This window comes from Ceratotherium simum, chromosome 6 (assembly GCF_057802395.1).
Source record: "Ceratotherium simum simum isolate JZ-2026a chromosome 6, ASM5780239v1, whole genome shotgun sequence".
Taxonomy (NCBI): domain Eukaryota; kingdom Metazoa; phylum Chordata; class Mammalia; order Perissodactyla; family Rhinocerotidae; genus Ceratotherium; species Ceratotherium simum.
This window is the reverse complement of record NC_141905.1, coordinates 62,306,663-62,331,094: the sequence shown is the minus strand read 5'-3', so window position 1 is coordinate 62,331,094 and position 24,432 is coordinate 62,306,663. Positions and strand designations below refer to the sequence as shown.

At 40.7% G+C, this 24,432-nt stretch overlaps 1 protein-coding gene across 8 annotated transcripts in view; it reads left to right on the top strand.

The window, feature by feature from the left end:
• The window catches only part of ARMH3 (armadillo like helical domain containing 3), a 190,645-nt gene that overhangs the window by 11,209 nt on the left and 155,004 nt on the right, over nt 1–24,432 (top strand). For all 8 annotated transcript variants that reach the window (XM_087432488.1, XM_087432490.1, XM_087432489.1 and 5 more), the window contains exons 2-10: nt 5,019–5,131; nt 8,443–8,499; nt 8,609–8,755; nt 11,145–11,252; nt 17,266–17,358; nt 18,372–18,446; nt 18,564–18,650; nt 22,727–22,783; nt 23,967–24,010. In XM_087432488.1, the coding sequence (XP_087288614.1) occupies nt 5,030–5,131; nt 8,443–8,499; nt 8,609–8,755; nt 11,145–11,252; nt 17,266–17,358; nt 18,372–18,446; nt 18,564–18,650; nt 22,727–22,783; nt 23,967–24,010 (770 nt within the window). In that variant the 5' untranslated portion in view covers nt 5,019–5,029. The remainder of the gene's footprint in view (nt 1–5,018; nt 5,132–8,442; nt 8,500–8,608; nt 8,756–11,144; nt 11,253–17,265; nt 17,359–18,371; nt 18,447–18,563; nt 18,651–22,726; nt 22,784–23,966; nt 24,011–24,432) is intronic.

The window sequence follows — 24,432 nt, the reverse complement described above, 5'->3', positions numbered from 1 at the left end:
ATGTATTGTGAATTGATTACCACGATAAGGTTAGTTAACACATCTGTCACCTCAGATAGTTACCTTTTTTTTTGTGCTGAGAATATTTAAGATCTATTCTTGTAGCAACTTTCAAGTATACAGTACAATATTCTTCTTATTATTTTTTTTTTGTGAGGAGATCAGCCCTGTGCTAACATCCGCCAATCCTCCTCTTTTTTTGCCGAGGAAGACGGCCCTGGGCTAACATCCGTGCCCATCCTCCTCCACTTTATATGGGACGCCACCACAGCATGGCTTGCCAAAGCAGTGCGTCGGTGCGCGCCCGGGATCCGAACCAGCGAACCCCGGGCCGCCGCAGCGGAACGCGCGCACCCAACCGCTTGCGCCACCGGGCCAGCCCAGTACAATATTCTTAACTAGTGTTATCACCATGCTTTACATTAGATTCCCAGAACTTATTCATCTTATAGCTGGAAGTTTGTACCTTTTTACCAATATCTCTCCATTTCCCCCACTCCCCAGCCCCTGGCAACCACCAATCTACTCTTTGTTTCTATGAGTTTGGCTTTTTTAGATTCCATATATAAGTAAGATCATACAGTATTTTGTCTTTCTCTGTCTGACTTATTTCACTTAGCATAATGCCCTCAGGATTCATCCATGTTGTTGCAGATGGCAGGATTTCCTTCTTTTTTATGGCTGAATAATGTTCCATTGTATATATATCACATTTTCTTTTTTCTCTTTATTTTTTTTTTTGTGAGGAAGATCAGCCCTGAGCTAACATCCATGCTAATCCTCCTCTTTTTGCTGAGGAAGACCGGCTCTCAGCTAACATCTATTGCCAATCCTGCTTTTTTTCCCCCCAAAGCCCCAGTAGGTAGTTGTATATCATAGTTGCACATCCTTCTAGTTGCTCTATGTAGGACGTGGCCTCAGCATGGCTGGAGAAGCAGTGCGTCAGTGCGCGCCCGGGATCCGAACCCAGGCCGCCAGTAGCGGAGCGCATGCACTTAACTGCTAAGCTGCGGGGCTGGCCCTATATCCCATTTTCTTTATCTGTTGATCCATCGACGGACACTTAGGTTGTTTCCATGTCTTGGCTGTTGTGAATAATGCTGCGGTGAACATGGGGGTGCAGATATCTCTTCTCGTTAGTGATTTCTTTTTCTTCAGATATATACGCAGAAGTGGGTTTGCTAGAGCATATAGTAGTTCTATTTTTAATATTTTGAGGAACCTCCATACTGTTTTCCATAGTGGCTGTACCAATTTACATTCTCAGCAGTACTGCACAGCGTTCCCTTTTCTGCACATCCTTGTCATGGCTCCTTTTTACACATTAGCAAATTGAAGCCCAGGGAATGAAAGGCAACTTAAGGTTATAAATGAGTGTATAAGGATTGGGACTAAAACTCAAGACTTTTGATAGGTCAACTGTGGTAACTCTCTGAAAATTAGAGTGAATTTCTATTAAATTAATTTTCTGATACTAGAGTTGGCATGTATTGTGCTCAAGCAGACAATAAAACAAATGAATAACTAGCTAAGTGTAACAAGCATTCCATGCATGTTAGACATTGGAAGAGTTTGGCCTTAGGTTTTATTTATTTATTTTATTTGTATTTTTTTTTGTGAGGAGGATCAGCCCTGAGCTAACATCCATGCCAATCCTCCTCTTTTTGCTAAGGAAGACTGGCTCTGAGCTAACATCTATTGCCAATCCTCCTCCTTTTTTTCCCTTTTTCTCCCCAAAGTCCCAGTAGATAGTTGTATGTCATAGTTGCACATACTTCTAGTTGCTGTACGTGGGACGTCGCCTCAGCATGGCCCAGCAAGCGGTGCGTTGGTGCGTGCCTGGGATCCGAACCCGGGCCGCCAGTAGCGGAGTGCGCACACTTAACCGCTAAGCCACGGGGCTGGCTCCGGCCTTAGGTTTTAAAATCTTGCTATTTGGCTATTTCATCCTATAGGGATGTGAAGTGATGTGCATTTAAGAAGCGTGTGGCTGGATTGCTTTATGATACAGTTCTTAAAAAGTTGTATGACTTGGATCTTGCAGAGAGAAGTTGTGCTGTAGGTCATGGGACCAGCAGTCCTTGAGGTTTAAGAATAAAAGACTTCATTGATTTACCATTGAGTTGGGGGGATTTGAAGCCATTCCTAAGTTTGATGGTAGATGAAATAATATTGAAAAGTTGCCTGATTCTTTTTTATACTTTGCCTATTATGTCTTTTTTGTGAGAAACTGTATTAAAATCTAAGATCACATTTCTGTGGGATTACCGTGGCTTTGCTGTATTTGCTTCTTTGCCAGAAAGGTTTAAAAGCCTGGATTCATAGAGGTCATAGCATGGTCGTAGAATGCTTTTTCCCTTTCCTCGTGGTCCCATAGTGTTTTGTTTGTACTTTTACTCTATTTATTTCTTGTGATTTGTGTTGTGCTATGGGTTATTATGTATCTGTCTATGCCAATAGATTGTGAGTTCCCAGAGGATCAGGTCTGGAGTTTCCTCTTTGTAACCCTAAACTAGTGTTTTACAATATTTCCTTATGTGTTCATGGTATTTCAGTGATGCTGAGAGAATCATCAGATGATATGTCTAGTCCAGTTCCCTTGTTTCACTTGTAAGGAAACTGAGAAGCACAATGACTTACTCAGTGTCATCTAGTTTGTTGGGAGACCTGTGTTCTAGTCTCAGGTCTGCTGGTTGTTTGTTCTGTTATGCCTTGCTGCTCCTCAGCTAGTACTGGTTCTCTCTACAACAGGAGAGGGTTGCGAAAGAGGAAAAAACACTGGGAGGATGTAAACAGATTACACTCACATTACTGATGTGCTGCAGTTTACTGCTCTACCAGTCAGATATTTTACTTTCAAATTTAGGAGCACAGGCTTAATTTCTGAGACCCCAAACAAACTTTTGTGAGTTCCACACTTCTCCCAGTCCACCACTCGAGAAACACCCTTCTTTGCTGTGTTCCATGGATAGAAATACTGGCAGGAGGAGGAGACTTCATGTTGTCAGTTTCCAGTCACATTTCAGACAGCTTGGGTGGTAAATTCCAGTTGCCTGTGATGATGTATTGAAGCCCTTAGTTGAAATTCCTCCTGCTCCAAATGGAAGGAGAGGGATGAAAAGAATTTAGTTTCTTAGGAAGTTTGGTACTTTGGATTGAAATTATTTTTCTCTTTGCTCCTATTCCCTTTTGCTTATTAGAAAGTATTGATTCTTAAATAGAGAAAGTGAATTGATTAGATTTGGAGTGAACATTGATTAGCTGTAACCCAATTATAAATTCTCAGAGGGGGATGTTTGCAAACATGTGCTTCACATCCAGGAGTTCGTGGTTCCCACTATTCTTGCTAATCAACTGGTTTGCTGAGTACACAAAAGATCTATATCTACTAAGCTTAGAATTGCATTGCTTTTGATTTATTTTAATAGGATCCTCTTGATTTCCAATTTATTTTCCCCCGATAAGGACATCTTCCTCTTGACAACCTATTTAAAAGACACAGGCATGTTTTGGACGGAGGCTGTATTTCATGCTTTACGGGAAAGCCATGATCAATATAGTATAAATTGCACAAAAGAATCTTCTCTTTTGTTGTTGTTGTTTTTATTTTTTCCTTCAGTTTTCTCTGGACCATAATGGAATTTGAGGGCTTAGTGAGGCCTTGATAAAGGTAGGTGTTACTAAAATTTTAGGTCAGACCTAGGACTTTTCAGGTTTTTCTCCCCGTATTTCAGAATCACTCAGTGATGAGCATACACTGAGCATTTACCATGAGTCAAGGGCTTATAGAAAAAGTGTGAAATGTAGTCCCTTTGCTAAAGATGGTTAATATCTAGTTAGGGAAATTTTCTGTGCTTTGTGCTTTTTCTGCTCAAAGGTGAATCTCCTTTTTTGGCTATATGTATTAGAGAAAGACATTGTCTGAGATATAATCTTTTTTGCTATTGGATGCATCTCTTCCTTAAACAAAATTTTGATTTTGATTTGAAAGATAGTGCATATTTTCCAAAAGTCATTGAACAAAATTAATTTTGTTCTGCTGCTTTGGATTTGTCTGGAAGTGAAAATCAGGCTCCTCACTACCCGCATACTTGCCGTTGGGTAAGATTAAGTTTCACAGCTAGAGCCTAGTATTTAAGAGAGAGACAGGAATTTTGTTAATAATAGAAAGAATCTTGGAAGTGAGGGAATATGTGTAAATTCATAGTAGATTTCAAGTTCTCACTTGAAAAAAATTGAGAATTCCTTGAGGCAAGATGAGAAAATTTGGGCACGATTCATGGAAATGAATGGAACTACTTTTATATAGAATTGATTCATGGAACTGCTTTTATATAGAATTGAAAAATACATTAAAGTTTGATCTGCAATTGTATTACAAATATATATAATTTAATTTGAAAGGAGCATTGTTATATTTGGTTACTTTGAAATCAAGTTTAATTTTTGGCCTTTTAACTGCTATTTTCTGCCTTAGGTCTCTTTCCAGAGAAATTTCTGAAGACAGTCAAGTGCAGTGTGATTTATGAGGCAGTGAAGGCCAAGTACTTTGCAGTGATGAGGACCTACTTACTTTGGGGAAATCAATGGAGCACATTAATCTGCAGCACACTTCCTGCCTTAATGGTCCTACACTCGATCAATACTTGAAATTTAACTTCACCATCAGTCTGTGGGCAATGTGTGCTTTGCAGCCTTCCTTCCTTCAGCCTCAAATATATGGCCAGACTTATTATAGATGGAGCTAGTTACACTTTCCTGCTTGGTTTGGATCTGCTTTAAGCCTTGTCCGCTGGCATGTTTTAAGGATATAAAATGTGTTGTGCTGTAGGCCAAGTAATGATTTAAACCTTGAAATTACCTGGTTGGGGAGGGGGTGTGGACTGGTGCACAAGATCTATAGCATGGTTGTTTATCATTTCTTCTTCCTAAAAAATTTCCCATTGCAAGGTATTTCAAGAGATTCTCTAGCATCTTGGAGAGCATTTCTAGTACTGACTGTGGCTTTCTTTTCACAGATTCTCTAACCATGGCACAAGTAGAGAAAAGAGGGGGTTTGCTCCGGAAATCTTCAGCCTCCAAAAAACCACTAAAGGAAAAAGTGGTGCTGATGTATGATGAAATCTTCATGGTAAGGCCTGGAGCCCTGACATTCTGCACAGCTTGATTCCTTAGTTTCTTGTTTCAAAATGAGAAATAACCTGACCTCTGCCTGCTACCTTCCAGTTAGTTCTTCAGAGGGAGAAAGAGAGAGAGCGAGGGGTGAGAGTGAGTTCTCATGGTAGAAATTATGATCGTGTATTAATTAATATAGATTGTTACTACGTTGTTCTTATAGATTGTTGCCGTGAGCTGGGTAAAACAACTGGAAGGAGGGAGGAAGGCTGGGGAAGCTTCTTTTCTGAATATCTTTAAGAAAGGCTTGTCTTCCTTATGATCTGACTTAAGGACCCTTCTATCCTAGATACCCCTTGAAGTTCTTTTGGCCCTGGAATACTATGATTCAGATATTTTTAAGAGATGCACTGTTATATTCCATCTCAAGTTGTTAGTGGACAGAACAATTGTGTAGTTAGACTATCTCATTCTCCAACTATATGAGATAACTGAGGAATTATTTGCAATTGAATTGGAGATTTCTTTGGGTCTTCATAACTGTTGATTGACCCTGGTCCAAGCCTGTGTTGTAAAATATACCCTATCAGGGAAAGTTAGAGGAATTAGATACCCTGCAGGGGTACTTGCCTTCTGAAATCCTGGTCATAAGTAGTACATATAAAACAGAATAATACCTATAAAAAGAGTTGCCGTATAATGAGTTTCTACTATGTGCTTGGCATTTTTATAAATGCATCACTAAATATGTTAGCTCTAATTCTGATAAGAATGCTGCAAGAGGGCCATGTGCCATGTAAAAGACGCATGGTATAGATGAGAAAATTGGGGGTCACAGCTAGAAGGTGATGGAGCCATGATTTGAACCCTAGTGTCTGACTCCAGAGCCCTTACTTGTTCAACTTTGCCACATGGCCCAGGGCAAATAATTTGATCAAGTAAACCATCTCACTCTTGGCGAGCCTTAGAGACAGATTTTGACATGCAGAAAATTAGTACAGAATTGCCCAGGTCAGTACAGGTGGTTATACAGAGAAAATGAGTAGGTACTAGCATGCTATTAGGGCTCTCTATGTTAAATAAGCTTGATATACATATGAATCCTGCTTGAGTGACCTTTGAGGATGGGAAGTGTCAGCTCCATAAATAGCAAAATGACGTTACAGAAGTATAAAGGTCAAAGTGTGACCCCTCCTAGGGAGCAGGAATTGAGAGTAAGGGATAGAAAGAATTCATTAAATGAGGACCTTACAAGAAGGCCAAAAATGTTGCTTCTCTATGTCATCCTTAATTAAAAATCCAGAAGAGATTCCTAGTATAATATTTTCTTATTAGATCAGGAATTCTTAACTAATGAAGACATTAGTTCTTGGTAATAATTTTAAAAGGTCGACTTAAGGTAAGGTGATAGCAGGCATTTGACCTACTGATGTTATGTCATTAGCTTTCCTGTAAAGTGGGGTTTCTCTTTTTCTTTTGTTTTTTTTTTTGTGAGGAAGATCAGCCCTGAGCTAACATCCATGCTAATCCTCCTCTTTTTTTGCTGAGGAAGACCGGCTCTGAGCTAACATCTCTTGCCAATCCTCCTCCTTTTTTTTTTCCCCCAAAGCCCCAGTAGATAGTTGTATGTCATAGTTGCACATCCTTCTAGTTGCTGTATGTGGGACGCGGCCTCAGCATGGCCGGACAAGCGGTGCGTCGGTGCGTGCCCGGGATCCGAACACGGGCTGCCAGTAGTGGAGTGCGTGCACCCACCCGCCAAGCCACGGGGCTGGCCCAAGGGTTCTCTTTTTCTTATTTCACTCATTGACCAGAAGCCTCTGACTTCATAGAATTTCTGTTTGAAAATTATTGCTAAGAAATTTTGGATTTAATTAAATTAATTAATTAATTAATTTTTTTGTGAGGAAGATCAGCCCTGAGCTAACATCCATGCTAATCCTCCTCTGTTTGCTGAGGAAGACCGGCTCTGAGCTAACATCTATTGCTAATCCTCCTCCTTTTTTTTTTTCTCCCCAAGGCCCCAGTGGATAGTTGTATGTCATAGTTGCACATCCTTCTAGTTGCTGTATGTGGGACGTGGCCTCAGCACGGCCGGAGAGGCGGTGCGTTGGTGCGTGCCTAGGATCCGAACCCCGGGCTGCCAGTAGCAGAGCATGCGCACTTAACCGCTAAGCCACGGGGCTGGCCCAAAATTTTGGATTTTAGCACTATAATTTTGCTAACCTTTGGGACCAATTTGAATTAAGGAAATAGCATATTAAAAGCTCTGTACAGAGGACTAAATGCATACGGGAGGACACGTAGAAGCAGTCAACACAGCATGTTGTAAAAACCATGGCAGTATTCCTTAGATGATCTGGGTTCTGGTTCTTGCACTTGTGTAAGTCACTTAATTTTGTGGACCCTCTTTCCTAAAAGAAGGATAATGATAATATCTACCATACGTGGCTCACTGGGCCATTGTATTTCATGCATGTGAATGGGCTTTGAACGCTGAGCCCCATACAAATGCAATGGGGACATATAATATGACTAACTTATTCAGATGGTTAAGTTCACTTCTTGCTAGAAGAGAAAGATTTGAGGGAGATTCTTTGAGCCACTATTTAACTTTTGATGCAAGGGAATATATATCCATGCATAATGTCTTCCGTTTGGGAAAAAACCCCAAAAAGCTATTATTCCCCATTAGAGCAGTTTAGAATGACCAAGCATTTTCAAAGTTAATTTTAAAAGGTAAGGTTGATTATGTGTAGTGACCCTTTCAAATGTATTCTTTTTTTTTTTTTTTGTGAGGAAGATTACCTCTGAGCTAACATCTGTTGCCAATCCTCCTCTTATTGCTGAGGAAGATTGGCCCTGAGTTAACATCTGTGCCAGTCTTCCTCCATTTAATGTGGGACGCCTGTCACAGCACAGCCTAAGTGATGCACAGGTCCGTGCCCAGGATCCGAACCTGTGAACCCCAGGCTGCCGAAGCAGAGTGCAGGAGCTTAATCGCTCTACTACCTAGCCTACCCCTCAAATGTATTCTTTTTTTTTTTTTTTTTTTTTTTTAAAGATTTTATTTATTTTTCCCCCCAAAGCCCCAGTGGATAGTTGTGTGTTGTAGCTGCACATTCTTCTAGTTGCTGTATGTGGGACTTGGCCTCAGGATGAACGGAGAAGTGGTGCCTCGATGCGCACCCGGGATCCGAACCCGGGCCACCAGCATCGCAGCGCGCGCACTTAACCACCAAGCCACAGGGCCGGCCCATCTCAAATGTATTCTTAATGCGTTCGTGTTAGCTGGGGATATTGAACTTGCTTGTCTTCTGGTTTCAGACAGAGGACCCCAGTAAGTGCAGTCCTCGATTCTGGGAGGAGCTCTTCCTCATGAAGGTAAGATTTGGTGACATTTATCGATTTCCTGGTAACCTGAGATGGCCTTTTCATGTGTTCTAGGTGCAACACTAAAAATGCACTCAGGCCCTTATTGTTTCCTTGGTAGGTGAATTTAGAGTACCTAGAAGGCAAGCTGGAGTCTCTTGATGGTGAGGAGTTAATGAAGATCAAGGACAATATTAATTGCTTATTTCAACACTGCATCCAGGCTCTGGGAGAGGAGCATCCAATTCGAGTTGTCAATGCATTGCAGGTACACAGCTGGGAGACTGGGGAAGTCTTGTTTAATAGGAAAAAGGAATTGTAACGCATCTGTTGAGACCTGAGAAACCTAGAATTGCCCTTAGGTATGAGATTTTTTTTTTATTTCTGTAAGTAATCAAACATCTATGCCATGTTTGTTTAACCGTCTTCCTGGTTAAACAAATTGACGCTTATAATAGTAATCTTATTCATTTGTGTAATTTGATCCATGGCCAAGGCAGATTGTTTGACCGAGTTCTTGTTATTGCTTGAGGAAAGGAAGATATAGAGGGGAAACTGAGGCAAGGATGCTTAATCTACAGCAAAATCTAGGAGAGATTCTTTTTTTTTTTTTTTTTAAAGATTTTGTTTATTTATTTTCCCCCCCAAAGCCCCAGTAGATAGTTGTATGTCATAGCTGCACATCCTTCCAGTTGCTGTATGTGGGACGTGGCCTCAGCATGGCCGGAGAAGTGGCACGTTGGTGCGTGCCCGGAATCCGAACCCGGGCCGCCAGCAGCGGAGTGCGAGCACTTAACCATCAAGCCACGGGGCCGGCCCTAGGAGAGATTCTTAATACAGTATTTTCTCTCTAGATCAGGAGTTCTTTTTTTTTTTTTTTTTTGGTGAGGAAGATTGGCCCTGAGCTAACATCTGCCAATCCTCCTCTTTTTTTTGCCGAGGAAGACTGGCCCTGGGCTAACATCCATGCCCGTCTTCTTCCACTTTATATGGGACACCGCCACAACATGGCTCGACAAGCGGTGCGTTGGTGCACGCCCAGGATCCGAACCGGCAAACCCTGGGCCGCTGCAGCGGAGTGCGTGCACTTAGCTGCTTGCGTCACCGGGCTGGCCCCTAGATCAGGAGTTCTTAATCTGAGGTTTCAGAGGGTCCTCGACTCCCTGACGTTATATATAATATTTTTTGTACATATGTATATTTTTTCTGGAGAGAGGGCTTTCATCACATTCTGAAAAGGGTCTGTAACTCTAAAAACATTAAGAATCATTGTTCTTAATGCTAAGTGACATGATCATGAGGAAGATTCATTGAACAATTATTTCTTGAATGATTGTTACGTGCCAAGCATTGAGCTGGTACGTTAGACTATGGTATAGGCTTCTTGAGGGCAAAGACTTTGATAGTTTCATTCAGTACTTTGTTCCTAGTGTGTAGAACAGTGCTTGGCAAATAATCAGCACTCTAGAAGTAAATTTTTGTTGAATGAATGATGGGCAAAGTTTCTCAAGTTTATAGTCTAGTAGCTCCAATGTAGCCTAGATTGGGCTGAGTACCTAGGGCAGTGATTGACAAACTTAGAATATGAAGAGTTCGTAGTTCATAGCAGCATAAAGGATTTTATTGGAACTTTTGGTAGATTAGGTTTAAGTTTCTAACTTACTAGTTGGGCAAATCACTTTGTGAGCCCCAGTTTTCTCATCCGTAGAATGTAGAAATTACCTCTTAAGCTGATGCCCCAGAAAAAAGGGCCACATTTATCCAGTAAATTTCTGCATTTTGCATATCACAGTTCTAGGGGCTCATTGAAAGTTGAAATGAAATTTGGAAATTGTACTTGCTGTAATTGTAGTGGCTCACTGTGGGGGCATGAATTATAAACTGTTCTTAGTTCAGGGGAAATAAATTGACATTAACCTACTTGGTGACCCATAAAAATATACTACATTATTGTAATAGCTGATACTTATTGAGCTTTAACAAGGTTCCAGGTACTGGAACTTTGGAGCTTTAACAAAGTTCCAGGGGCTATTGTAAGTGCTTTACGATCTTAATTCATAGTCCTTATAACATGTCTATGAGAAGGGTGTTGTTATTATCATTCCCATTTTATAGATGAGAAAACTGAGGCACTGAAAAGTTAGCTAATTTGTCCAGGCTCACACAGCTGGTAAGTAGTGGATGGGATTGTAATGAATTTAAGATTTGAAGCAATTGATTGTTATCATATAGGGACTTAAATAACTTTTGTAGTTATTAAAAAATAATTACTAAAATGTAAACTGTAATGCAAATACTAAAATTAATTTTAAATAAAGGAAAGTTCCACTAATCCCGTGACTAAAACTCAAGAACTATTTTTCATTTTTGAATATCACCTTCCAGTCTTTGTCTGCAGTGCAATTTTTAAAAAGAGAATGGCCAAAAATTAACAAAAAAAGGGGATTACAACAGTTTCAGTTGCTGTTCCTCTTTTAATTTCTGGATTTTGCACATATTAAGACTCAGACTGTGTTTTGGAGCTCAGCATAATAGAACAATTGAATGTCAGCAGTATAAGGAGGAGGTTTGAGGTTGCAATGTGAGGCTACAGATCTGATGCCCTTTGTATTTTGAGTCTTTCTCTCTAGAAAGAATTTTTTCTCTCATCTCTGCAGACCTTGTGTGCACTCATACGAGGAGTCCATCAAAAGAATAAGTCTACGTCGGGGTTTGACATTATCAACATGCTGATGGGCTTTGACAAGGCCGAGCTGTGCATGAAGGTGAGGCATAAGCTGCTGATGTTCCTATGGATGGCTGCTTCTGACAGCTGTTCATGGATACCATCTGCATATAGTTAGATGTACTAGAAGATTTGGACTCAGATAGTTGTAGATGATTGAATTTGGCCTTGAATTTGCATATTTTTATTTTACAGCTTTGGTTTGTCTGAATAAAGGAGAATTTGAAATTCAAATTTGAATTGAGGCGTCCTTTCCCTGCAGGATGAAGACTGAGCAGTTTATTTTATGATTTATATCATATGATCATACATTCTTAAAAACATTTACAAACTTAAATATAACAAATTAATATACAAGGGTAACTTTAGTTCTAAACTTTAAGCTTTCTGTTTTAACACAATGACTTTATCAGAATTTTTATTTCTACTGTTTGACACTTTTTTAAAATAACAGCTTTATTGATACATAATTTACATATTATATAATTCACTCTTTTTTTTAAATAAATAAATCTTTTTATTTATTTATTTTTGTCCCCCAAAGCCCCAGTAGATAGTTGTATGTCATCGTTGCACATCCTTCTAGTTGCTGTACATGGGACGCGGCCTCAGCATGGCCGGAGAAGCGGTGCTTCGGTGTGTGCCTGGGATCCGAACCTGGGCCGCCAGTAGCGGAGCGCGCGCACTTAACTGCTAAGCCACGGGGCCGGCCCCTACAATTCACCCTTTTAAAGATTTTATTTATTCAGTTTTTCCCCCCAAAGCCCCAGTAGACAGTTGTACGTCACAGGTTCACATCCTTCTAGTTGCTGTACGTGGGACTCGGCCTCGCGTTGGACGGAGAAGCGGTGCCTCGGGGCGCTCCCGGGATCCGAACCCGGGCCGCCAGCATCAGAGCGCGCGCACTCAACCGCTAAGCCACGGGGCCGGCCCAATTCACCCTTTTAAAGTGTATAATTGACTGGTTTTTAATATATTCACGGAGTTGTACAACCATCACCATTGTTAATTTCAGAACATTTTCATCACCCCAAAAAGAAAACATGTTTCCATTAGTAGTCATTCCCTATTCCTCCTCCTCTTCAGCCCCTGGCACCATTAATCTGCCTTATGTCTCTATGGATTTACCTTTTCTAGACATCTCATATAAATGGAATCATGTGGTCTTTTGTGTCTAGCTTCTTTCGCTTAGCATAATGTTTTCAAAGTTCATCCATCTTACAGCATGTATCAATGTATCAGTACTTCATTCCTTTTTATGGCTGATTAGTATTCCATTATATGAATGTACCAAATCATTTTATTTATTCATTCATGAGTTGATAGACATTTGGGATGTTTCAACATTTTGGCTATTATTAATAATGCTGCTATGAAATTCATGTACAAGTTTTTTTTTTTTTTTTTTTTTAAAGATTTTATTTATTTTATTTTTCCCCCCAAAGCCCCAGTGGATAGTTGTGTGTCGTAGCTGCACATCCTTCTAGTTGCTGTATGTGGGACTCGGCCTCAGGATGAACGGAGAAGTGGTGCCTCGATGCGCACCCGGGATCCGAACCCGGGCCACCAGCATCGCAGCGCGCGCACTTAACCACCAAGCCACAGGGCCGGCCCCTCATGTACAAGTTTTTGTGTGGACGTATGTTTTCAGTTCTCTTGGGTATAAACCTAGGAGTAGAATTGCTGGGTCATATGGTAACTCTATGTTTAACATTTTAGGGAACTTCCAAACTGTTTTCCAAAGTTTCTGTACCATTTTACGTTTTGACTAGCGATGTATGAGAGTTCCAGTTTCTCTGCATCCACATCAAAATAGTTTTTGTATGTCTTTTGTATTTTTTTTTTTTTTTTTTTGATAAATGTCTGTTCAAGTCCTTTGGCCCTTTCTAGATTGAGGTAGTTGTCTTTTTATTATTGAATTGTAAGAGCTCTTTACATATTTTGGATATAAGTTCCTTATCAGATATCTGATTTGCACTATTGAACACTATCTTGAATGAGTGTTGTTCATAATATGAATTTGAAGAAGTAGTCTTCTGTCACTCACTAAATTTAAAATAAAGACATCGGGCCGGCCCTGTGGCTTGGTGGTTAAGTGCGCGCACTGCGATGCTGGTGGCCCGGGTTCGGATCCCGGGTGCGCATCGGGGCACCACTTCTCCGTTCATCCTGAGGCCGAGTCCCATGTACAGCGACTAGAAGGATGTGCAGCTACGACACACAACTATCCACTGGGGCTTTGGGGGGAAAAATAAAATAAATAAAATCTTTAAAAAAAAAAATAATAAAATAAAATAAAATAAAATAAAGACATCTGTGTGCCAAAGAATCTTTATAGTGATTAGATTATTAAAAAAAGTTATGGGGGCCGGCCTGGTGGCGCAAGCGGTTAAGTGTGCGTGCTCCGCTGCAGCGGCCCAGGGTTCACGGGTTCAGATCCTGGGCATGCACTGACGCACTGCTTGTCAAGCCATGCTGTGGTGGCGTCCCATATAAAATAGAGGAAGATGGGCACAGACATTAGCTCAGGGCCAATCTTCTTCAGCAAAAAAGAGGAGGATTGGTATCAGATGTTAGTTCAGGGCTCATCTTCCTCACACACACACACACACACACACACACAAAATAAAAAATAAAAAAAAAGTTACACAAAGATTTAGTAGCTGGAGTCAGTTTTTAATTCTAGCCTATACAGTCCATGTACATATATATCATGGTAAAAATCCCAGATCTCTCTTTCATTTTCGTAGTTCTAACTACTTCCTTTATGCTGCTGACTACTCAGTCTCTATCTTTAGCCTTAACATCTCCTCGTTAGTTTTAATGTTGGATACTCTGTAAGCACTTGCTGAATATACCCACTCACACATCCCTGAGTACCTCTTGCTTGACATATCCAAAATGCAACTCATTGTTTTCCCTACATCTGTTCTTCCTCATTCATTCGATAGCAGAATGGGGGCACCTGTCTTCTCAGTCCCCCAAGGCAAAAACCTGGGAGTCATTCTTTACTCTTTCCTCGCCCTCATCTTTCACATCCAGATGATCACCAAGTTTGGCTAATTTTACCTCAGCTCATATTTCTCATACCTGTCTTCTTTTTTTCCCCTGCTGCCTATGTCCCCATTATCTGTCACCTGAACTATTGCAGTGATGCCTTCATTCATTCTTTTGACAAACATTTGTTAGGCTCCTATGTGCCAGGCACTGGGGATACAGAGGCAAATAAGACATGGCAGCTATCCTCGGAAAATTGATAGATTAGTTCTCATTTGTCTCCCTCCCTTCAGGCTTCCCATCTTTAAATCTGTCATCCAGATTGACACCTCAGTGATTTATCTTACACTCAAATCTTTCCTGCTTAAAACCCTCAATTAGTTTCCTATCACTAACAGGATAAAGACCAAACTCCTAAGTTAGCCTTATAAAACTTTCATGATCTGCTCCCTATTTATTTCTCCAGTCTCATCTCTCACCACTGTGCCTCACTCTTTATACTTACATAATAACAAACTACTTGTATTCCAACTCCACCACCCAGGTTTGTTTCATTCCTCATGTGTCTTTGGTCATGCTAATAATGCCTGTCTAGAATTCCTTTCTCCCTCAAATTTTAATTAATTCCTACTGATTTTTCAAAATATAACCCACTCCTGAGGAGTCTTGCAGTAAGTGACTTCTGAGCTAGTTCCCTTCCTCCATGTATATTTCTATCATAGTAACCATTAAATTAAAACTGTTTACTTATTTTTCTCTCCCATTAGACTAAAAACACTTTGAGAGCAAGGGTCATTGTCTTATTTTTTTCTTTTTCTTTTTTTTTTTTTGTGAGGAAGAGCAGCCCTGAGCTAACATCCATGCCCATCCTCCTCCTCTTGCTGAGGAAGACTGGCCCTGGGCTAACATCTGTGCCCATCTTCCTCCAGTTTATATGGGACACTGCCACAACATGGCCTGACAAGCTGTGCGTCAGTGCGTGCCTGGGATCTGAACCTGGGCCGCCAGCAGCAGAGTGCACGCATTTAACCGCTACGCCACAGGGCCGGCCCCTCTTGTATTTTTTTAAAGCACAATATTTAGCATACAGTAGATCCTCACTACACATTTGTTGAATTCAACTGAAGTAGCTTATTTTATTTTATTTTTTTGTGTGTGTGAGGAAGATCAGCCCTGAGCTAATATCTGATGCCAGTCTTCCTCTTTTTTTTGCTGAGGAAGATTGGCCCTGAGCTAACATCCGTGCCCATCTTCCTCCACTCTATGTGGGATGCCGCCACCGCATGGCTTGACAAGTGGTGTGTCGGTGCGCTCCTGGGATCCGAACCCGTGAATCCCGGGCCGCGGAAGAGGAGCGCGTGCACTTAACTGCTTGCGCCGCCGGGCTAGCCCTGAAGTAGCTTATTTTAAACCTTCGCTTGACCTTCCAGCATGCTAAATCCTTATTCTCCATCCATTCTCCTCCTTCATTTAATGTAAAATATTTCTTTTCTTCTTCCTTGTATTGTAGTATCTAAGAATTTTATCTTTTGATTACATTGGGTCGAACAGCTGGTTATTAGCACAAGTGATAAACTCGAATCACATTGACTAGTAGAATCAACCAGGATGGACACAAGCTAGCTTTGTTGGATAGTGCATATGGCCAGTGATAGGCAGTAGTAATATTACCTCTTTATTGTTTGTTCAGTGTGCCTGCATCAAGTGATATGCTTTCTTTATCAAATAATGAAAATTATCTAGTTATGTAGCCATTATTTTTAGCCTTTAACTTAACCATATTTAATTTATTATTTTGAAGTTATTTAAATTTAATTATTGTTTTTAATTTATATATTTATTATTTAATTTAACCATTTTTATTAACCTTTTTTTTTTTTTTGTGAGCAAGATTAGCCCTGAGCTAACATCCAGTGCCAGTCTTCCTCTTTTTGCTGAGGAAGATTGGCCCTGGGCTAACATCTGTGCATGTCTTCCTCCACTTTATATGGGACGCCACCACAGCATGGCTTGATAAGTGGTGCATTGGTCCACGCCCAGGATCCGAACCAGTGAACCCCGGGCCGATGAAGCAGAGCATGCGCGCTTAACCGCTATGCCACCAGGCTGGCCCCATTAAAGATTTTATTTATTTTTTTCCCCCCAAAGCCCCAGTGTTAGTTGTATGTCTTAGCTGCACATCCTTCTAGTTGCTGTATGTGGGACGCAGCCTCAGCATGGCCGGAGAAGTGGTGCATCGGTGCGTGCCTGGGATCCGAACCCGGGCCTCCAGCAGCGGAGCACGCGCACTTAACTGCTAAGCCACGGGGCCGACCCCAGGCTGGCCCCGTTATTAACCTTTTAAAAAAAAAAGGTTTATATGAGGGTGGCGGGCTGCAAACATTCATTTGGTAGAGTAGTGAATTCTTTATTGTTCCGTGCAGTTGTTTTAAAGCATTTTTTCCAAAATAGCTGGACTTCCTCAGGGCCGGCCCTGTGGCTTAGCGGTTAAGTGCGCGCGCTCTGCTGCTGGCGGCCCGGGTTCGGATTCCGGGCGCGCACCGACGCACCGCTTCTCTGGCCATGCTGAGGCCGCATCCCACATACAGCAACTAGAGGGATGTGCAGCTATGACGTACAACTATCTACTGGGGCTTTGGGGGAAAATAAATAAATAAATAAAATTATTAAAAAAAAAAAAAAAGTCTTCCTTTTCTTTGTTTAATCTTGCAAGGCCTAGGCTTTGATATGGTTGCTTCATTGTGTGTGTGGTTTTCTTTTTCTTTTTTGGCTGAGGAAGATTAGCCCTGAGCTAACATCTGCTGCCAATCTTCCTCTTTTTTGGTATGTGAGCTGCTGCCACAGCATGGCTGCTGACAGGTGAGTGGTGTCGATCTGCGCCTGGGAACCGAACCCGGGCCACTGAAGCAGAGTGTGCTGAACTTAACCGCTAGGCCACTGGGGCTGACCCCATTGTGTGTTATTCACATAACCCTGCATAACAACCAAGAGTTGGACGAAGACACAATGGAGATATTATTTGATATGGTTTAATACTTAATGGTTCTCTTTTTCAGAACTTGATGGAGAGTTTGGACTCATTGCTTTGTGCAGAAGGTTCTGAAAGTCTGAAGAGTTTATGTCTGAAACTTCTCCTTTGCTTAGTGACTGTAAGTGACCCATCTATATGTTTCTTTGTTAAGGGTATTACTTGACTGCAGGGGCAAGCTTATTTGAATACTTGAGCCCAAAGTTAGAAAGGAAAAGAGAAGAAAAATTCTCTGTTGGAGCATTACATCACTCTGTTGTGTTTGAATGTGTAGAAGGAAGTTAGTTGCATGGGCTTTTGCTTCCTGGAAGTTACTTTTTTTTTTTTTTTTTTTGCTGAGGAATCTTAGCCCTGAGCTAATGTCTGTTGCCAGTCTTCCTGTTTTTTTTGCTTGAGGAAAACCAGCCCCGCGCTAACATCTGTGCCAGTCTTCCTCTACTTTATATGTGGGTCACCGCCACAGTGTGGCTGATGAGAAGTGTAGGTCCTCGCCTGGGATCCGAACCCACAAACCCGGGCCACCAAAGCGGAATGCACTGAACTTAACCACTATGCCACGGGGCCAGCCCCTGGAAGTTGCTTTTTTAACCTACAGGATATGTGATATTTATCACTTGAGAGGTGCCTCTCCTGGAGAACTACTCTATTCTGGATTGTCAGATTTGTCCTTCTCTCCAGGTCTCATTTGGAAACAGCTTATTTGGCTCTGAGTATTTTTATTTCTTCTAACTTTGATTTTATAGTTTGAAGCTGGCTTGTACCGTCTAGTGGGAGGAGGGTGGGGTATTGTTCATTTACTTCAGGTTCCCTTTCCCTGCTACCACTTGAAGACTTCTGGATCATAAACTTCTTGCTGTGCATTTGAGGAATGAAAGCCAAGAAACTATTAAGCAAATGAGGGTATGAGAGAAGCAATGAGAGGTTCAAAGATTTAGGAAGTTTTAATTTGCTAATTTCCTACTGTTCTAGTGCCTATTAGGATCTGGTGGCTTTGAGGGTGCTTATGAAAGGTCTGCTAGGTATCTAGTAGAAAATTTTAACATTTCTGTTTCTCTTAGATGCTAGATAGGTAAGTATACATGAGATATCAGAGTGCCTTAGTATAGACTTTAAAAAGCCTTCTATTGCATTTAGGTGACAGATAACATCAGCCAGAACACTATCCTGGAGTATGTAATGATCAACAGCATATTTGAAGCAATTTTACAGGTAGGTCATTCCCTTGTCATCTCTTTCTCTTTTGGGTAAACCACTTCCTCAAATCTCTGTCTACATTCCTAGGAACTCTGAGGTAGTACTCTCACACATTTCTGATTCTTGTTACAGATTCTCTCTCACCCTCCAAGTCGTAGGGAGCATGGGTATGATGCTGTAGTCCTCTTGGCTTTGCTGGTGAACTACAGAAAATATGAGGTAAATGGGCCCCTTAATGGACAGTTGTTATCTTTCTATAATCTTCCTAAATGTGGCCACTCCTAGGGAATTTTGTGTAATGTAGAAGATATGTTCTTGGCAAATTGTATATCGATTGGTTTTGATAAATCAAATTCTAAAAATCCTGTATTAAATGCCTGGGGCGGAGGATAGAGCTGTTTAAAGGAATCCTGTGGTGCACCTTCTAATAGAATGAGTAAATATCCCTTAATGTAGTGGTTCCCAAACCCAGCTTATCATTAGAATCACCTAGGAACTTAAAAAAAAAAAATTTCTGGACTTTACTCTTGACACACTGAATCAGAATCTCTTGGGGGTGGGACCTGGGAATCTGTTTTTTCTTTCTTTCTTTTTTTTTTTTTTTTTAAAGATTCCCCTATTGACTATGATGATTAGCCAGGATTGAGAACCACTGACCTAATGCATCTGTTTTGAAAGACTGGATTTTTATGCATTGGATTTCCTTATGTAATCCACTTGTATAAGTATCACTGTTGGTCTGAGAACTCTTTCTGATTTTAATGGGAATTGAAGACAGAGCCTTATCCACATTAATTCTGGAGTTCTCTTTGCCCCTGAATTAATCAGGGACAGATTTATAGGTTTTTGAGATGAAGAGCAGAACTCAGAGATTTATACTTGGGTTGGTGTGTCTATTTGATTCCCTTCAAAAGGCAGAATACACAGAAAAGGAAGGAGGCCACTTAGAAAAGACCAAGGGCCTCACTGAGGATTGCTTTAGAGGAATAGGGAGCATTCGGCACTAAGTTCTGGACACTAGGAGTGCTTTAACTGAACCCGGAAGTTAGGAGGTGCATCGAGGCAACCTGACTTGCTTCACTTAGTAAGTAGCAGTGCTATGAGAACTAGGTCAGCTGGAGGGAGGGTTTTCCTTTCTGAACTTCTGGATCTTCACTTAGTAACTTTTGATATGATTCCTAGCCAGGTCAAAAGTGATAGGTAACACAAAATCTGGAGCTTATTTTTATAGGGAGGAATATGGAAGAAGGGGAAGCTGTGAGAAAAGAATACTTAAAAGAGTGACTGGGATATGTGGTGCAACAGTAATGTATTATAAATCCTGGGAACTGATTGCTTTCATTGTCTTGGAGGAACTGATGAATGGTGTATAGAGCTACTAATAAATATGTAATTTATCACCAAGACCTGTTTTACTGGTGATTTGGAGGAATTGGTGTAGTAGCCATTTTGATCTCTGTCATATGTAATAGCCTCTGGGGCCTTATTACAACAGCAAGAAAAATAGCAAAGGAAAAATGCTGAAGACAGTTAGAGAGAATTGAGTTATATATGATAGGAAAGTGCCATCATCAGTCATGAATATTTTTGGAACATTCTGCTGGATGCAGGCCACTCTGAGGCAATGGCTTAGCTTCTCTAAATGGGAACTGAACCCTGGCACAGCCCAGTAGGGCTCTCTGAAATATCAGCCTGAAAAATTTGACATGGCCAAGGAACTGGAGAAAATCATTTCTGGAGTGAGGTATGCATCTCTAGTCTGTCAGAAGCCTCAGAAGAATTAATATAGTAGGCAAGGGCAAGCTGGTGGGCATAATTTATCTGGGCTTTGCAGCTTTCAATATAAGTCACTCACTAGAAACCATTAAGGAAGCCTCGTGGTCATGGAGCAGGAAGGTTTTTGACAGGAACATGAGGAATTCCAGATGAACATAGCAAAACCAAAAGCTGGTGAAGTTTTATGCAAACTTGTATGAGAGGTTGTGTGCTGGGGCGAACAGCATTCTAGCCACCACCATAATTGATCCCATGACCAACAGGTTAAGTTGTAACCTTTCTAGAAAAGTGCAGAGGTCACCAGAGAGGCTGGGTGCCCAGCAAAACACAGAGAAGGCAAATAAGGTGTTGGATCTAAGGAATGGAAGTGATTGAAAAGATGTCATGCAGTAAATGTAAATAATTCTTCCTCATTTCAAATAATGCGTTCCATTTTAGTCATTTCATCTAAAGAAAGAGGAGGCCAAAAAAAAAATATCTCGGGAAGAGCTATGAAAAATGATGAATATGATTTAGATCAAATAAAAGCAGGACCCTGTTAGAGTGAACCTGTGAAGGCTTTTCTGTCTTGTGCATGAAAAGTAGTTTGCCTCCAGTTTTAAAAAATGTGACCAGCATAACAGGTGTGTAGTGTTAAGGAAAATCAGTGTCTGATAGAAGTTTTCACAGCATTAAGATCGTGGCCTTCTAGGTGGCCAAGTCTCCTGAGATGAAGTGACTTAGTCCCCAACTGCTGCCCTGAATATGACATTTCCCAGAAATTACTAAGTTGTTTATTATGTCTAGTTGCAAGTTGTTCCTTTTCTTTATCTCTCTCTCTTTTTTTCCCGTAAAGAGCTCCCTTCAAATGTGATAAAAATGTCAAAAGAGAAAAAATATAGCTACGAATCATTGAGCCCTTACCATGTGCTAAATACTATGCTAAGGATTTTACATGTCTTACTTCATTTCAGTCTCATAGCAACCCCAAGGAAGAAAATATTATTCCCATTTTACAGATGAGGAAGTTGAGCTTAGGTAAATTTATGTGCCTGACTTGTCACAATTAATAAGTGGAGGAACTAGAACTCAAACGCTTGCTTTTAGCCGCCTTACCTTTTTCTCCACTGCTGCTAAAGCATAGGCTGTTCTTGGTAATTAGATGATCCTTATTATTACCTAAAACAGTGTTCTTTTGGGAAGGTGGGTGACTAGGACTTGCAAAAATTATGCTAAGAAACAGTGACCTGCTTCTTCTAGTGTTGTTCTCATCATGGTGGCATCTATAGGTCAGCCTACTGATTTTCTTTTCTAAGGATTCACTGGCATTGGATCTTGTCTGAAGTCTATAACATCAGCAGGATTTGACTGTTGGTTGTAGGAGGAAGTGTTGAGAGCCTTGACAAATGGAGTGAGTTTTACTTCCTTGAGTTGTGTTGTAGAAAACCTTATAAACGTTTGGGCTGTTAAGAAAGCAAACCAAATACTCCTTCTCTATTCCCAATTGACATTTGAAAGATGTCTTCAGAAATTTGATTAAATAAGGTCTATGTGGGGGGTTAGTATTTCAATTGGGTTTCCAAGTTTTCAGTAATGACTTTTCTTGGTTGCTATAAAAACTGCCAATCTGAGAACTATTGTTCCTTGCTTCCCTTGGGTTAGAATTGGTGTCTGATCTATATGAGGTCTTTCCTCATATCCCATGAGTGGGACGTGTTCAAGGTGAGCAGGTCATTGGTTCTCATCCCACTTTTAGGAAATGGCCCAACTGCTTAATGAGTTTAAATTCATGTCCATTTCCATATGCTGCCCAGCTGAGACTAGATCTGGAAAAACTCAAGAAATCTTCGAATGCTATAAGTGATGGGACAGTCATTAAATCCCACTGTTCTGACCAGATTGTAGTTTGGGTAGTTACATCCTTTTTTTCAGTTCCCCTGCAGTGTTATTTGAGTATCGGACCCATAAACGGCCTCTCTGGCTATTAAGCAGCTGCCTCTTTCCACCCCCAAGATGCCTTTGTTTTACGGGTGGGTGAATCAGTCCTTGCATATAGTCTGTGGAATGGTTAGGGAGCCTTTCGGATGAGAATGTTAGTAAGCAACTTATAAATTTGTGCCTTATGGCAAAGAAGCTTTTATGGCCCCAAAAGACAGCTGTCCCTATGGACTTAGTAAATTATTGGCAGAATAGGGCAAAGTGAGTTTTGTGGAGTGTTCACTTACTTCTTAGAAACAAAGAAGAGAGAAGTATGGGAGAGGTGGCAGACAGGCCTGAGCTGATTCAGCCTAGAGGAAAAGACAGGTAGAATAGACCATGTGTGTGTGTGTATGCATACATGCACTTGGTGAATGCCTGGGCACACAGAGAGGTTTACTAGAGATGGGAGGAGTCAGCTGGCAAGATAGGTTGGGCCTGAATATTAGGAGCATTGCTATAGAGAGAGGGCCTTATAGAAGCATTTTTTTAACACTTTGTTAAATAGCTAATGGGTTCTTAACTAGGTCACACTCACCTTGAGTCTCTTCTCTGTTTAACAGTCTGTGAATCCTTATATTGTGAAGCTGTCTATTGTGGATGATGAGGCCACGCTCAATGTGAGTATCTGGATCCTTGTGTATTGTTTTAATTACTTGCATTTAGTGGCCTAACTTTCAGTGGATATTTAGAACAGAGAGCAGAGAGCTATTGCGTTAATTTCATCTGGCTATGAAGAAGGAATCCTATTTCTTTTTAGAAGCATCAGTGTGACTATCTTACTGTTTTCTATCTTCTTGTCATGGAAGAAAGGTTTGAGGGGACATTTGCTTGCTAATCATGATGAAATGGTTGGTTATATTTCATGTTATAGTGTGCTGAGGTTCATTAGCCTACAGAGTTGATAAGTTGCATTTTCAGGAATAAGAAGACTTGGATAGTATATTAAATCACCATGATGATTTAAATATCTTGCAATTTTATATGTTAATTATACTTCAATAAAGCTGAAAAAAAAAAAGTAGGCTTAGATGACTAAATGATGGGAAATTCCCTCTTGTAGAACTAGCCAGATGGTATTTATAGTCTGAGTTGGTGAAGCTGAAACATGGAGGATGATATATATCTGCTACCTTAGTCCTTGAAAGTTTGGGAAATAACATGTGATCTCTGAGAAGATGACCAGTTATCTGGCTTTATTCTCTTTCTATCTTGCCCTTTTCATTCTTCTTATTTCCCTTATGAAAAAAAAGCACACATGATTCATCCTTGTGGCCTTAATTGATCTTTGTGTTATACTTAGCAGGTTCTAGAGGAAAAGTTGATAAGTCACTTTAGCATTTATTGGATGCTTCTTCCTGTTGCACTCCTGTTTTTCCTGTGGCCTGAAAGAGAGTGGTTTGTCTGTATGCACCTTCATTTAGCATGAGACTCATTGTCATTTTTATTATGGCTGTTTTAGAGACGTATGAGACCTCTTTGTTTGAAGATTCTAACTCACTCTTCTCTTTTGAGGTGAAAATGATCCCCCAGTGAAATTCTCAGTGATCTGGGCTGGTGTGTTTCACCCCTTGTTACTCTATTAAGTAACATTAAGTAAGATAATTAGATCAGAAAAATCTTTCCAAAGAAGTTCCTTTTGATGCTTTGAGAATGCCTCTCAGAATTTCTGTCCTTGTTGCCAACTATCAGGTAGAACTTCTTGGTCTTGGACCATGGGGAGGTAACTAGTGTTTACCCTGGCCTAGTCAGAGCATAGCCACCAGCCTCTTATTTCACCTGTGCTATCTTTTTTCTTTCTAGGGAATGGGACTTGTGATTGCTCAGGCTTTATCTGAGTACAATAGGTAAGTCCACCTCACCAGGTTGAGAAGGGTCTAATTTTCATTTGAATTGGCTGAGTAGGAAACACATTTTTTAGAGTTCTTGGGTGGACTTCTCTTATCTATCCCAGGAGAGTATTCAGAGATATAGTTGCTGGCAGATGTATTTGCTCTAGCTGGGCTGATTGGCTTTAGCAGGGATTGTTTCTAACACCAGGGGAAAAGTAGCTGACAGGTTAGTGTCTATCTTTTCTTTAAGCACTTAGGCACGTTCTTTTTTTTTCTTTTTCTTTTTTTTTGCTGAGGAAGATTAGCCCTGAGCTAACATTTGTTGCCAATCTTCCTTGTTTCTTTCTTGAGGAAGACTAGCCCTGAGCTAACATCTCTTGCCAATCTTCCTCTACTATTTTTTTTTTTTATATGTGGGTTGCCACCACAGCACGGCT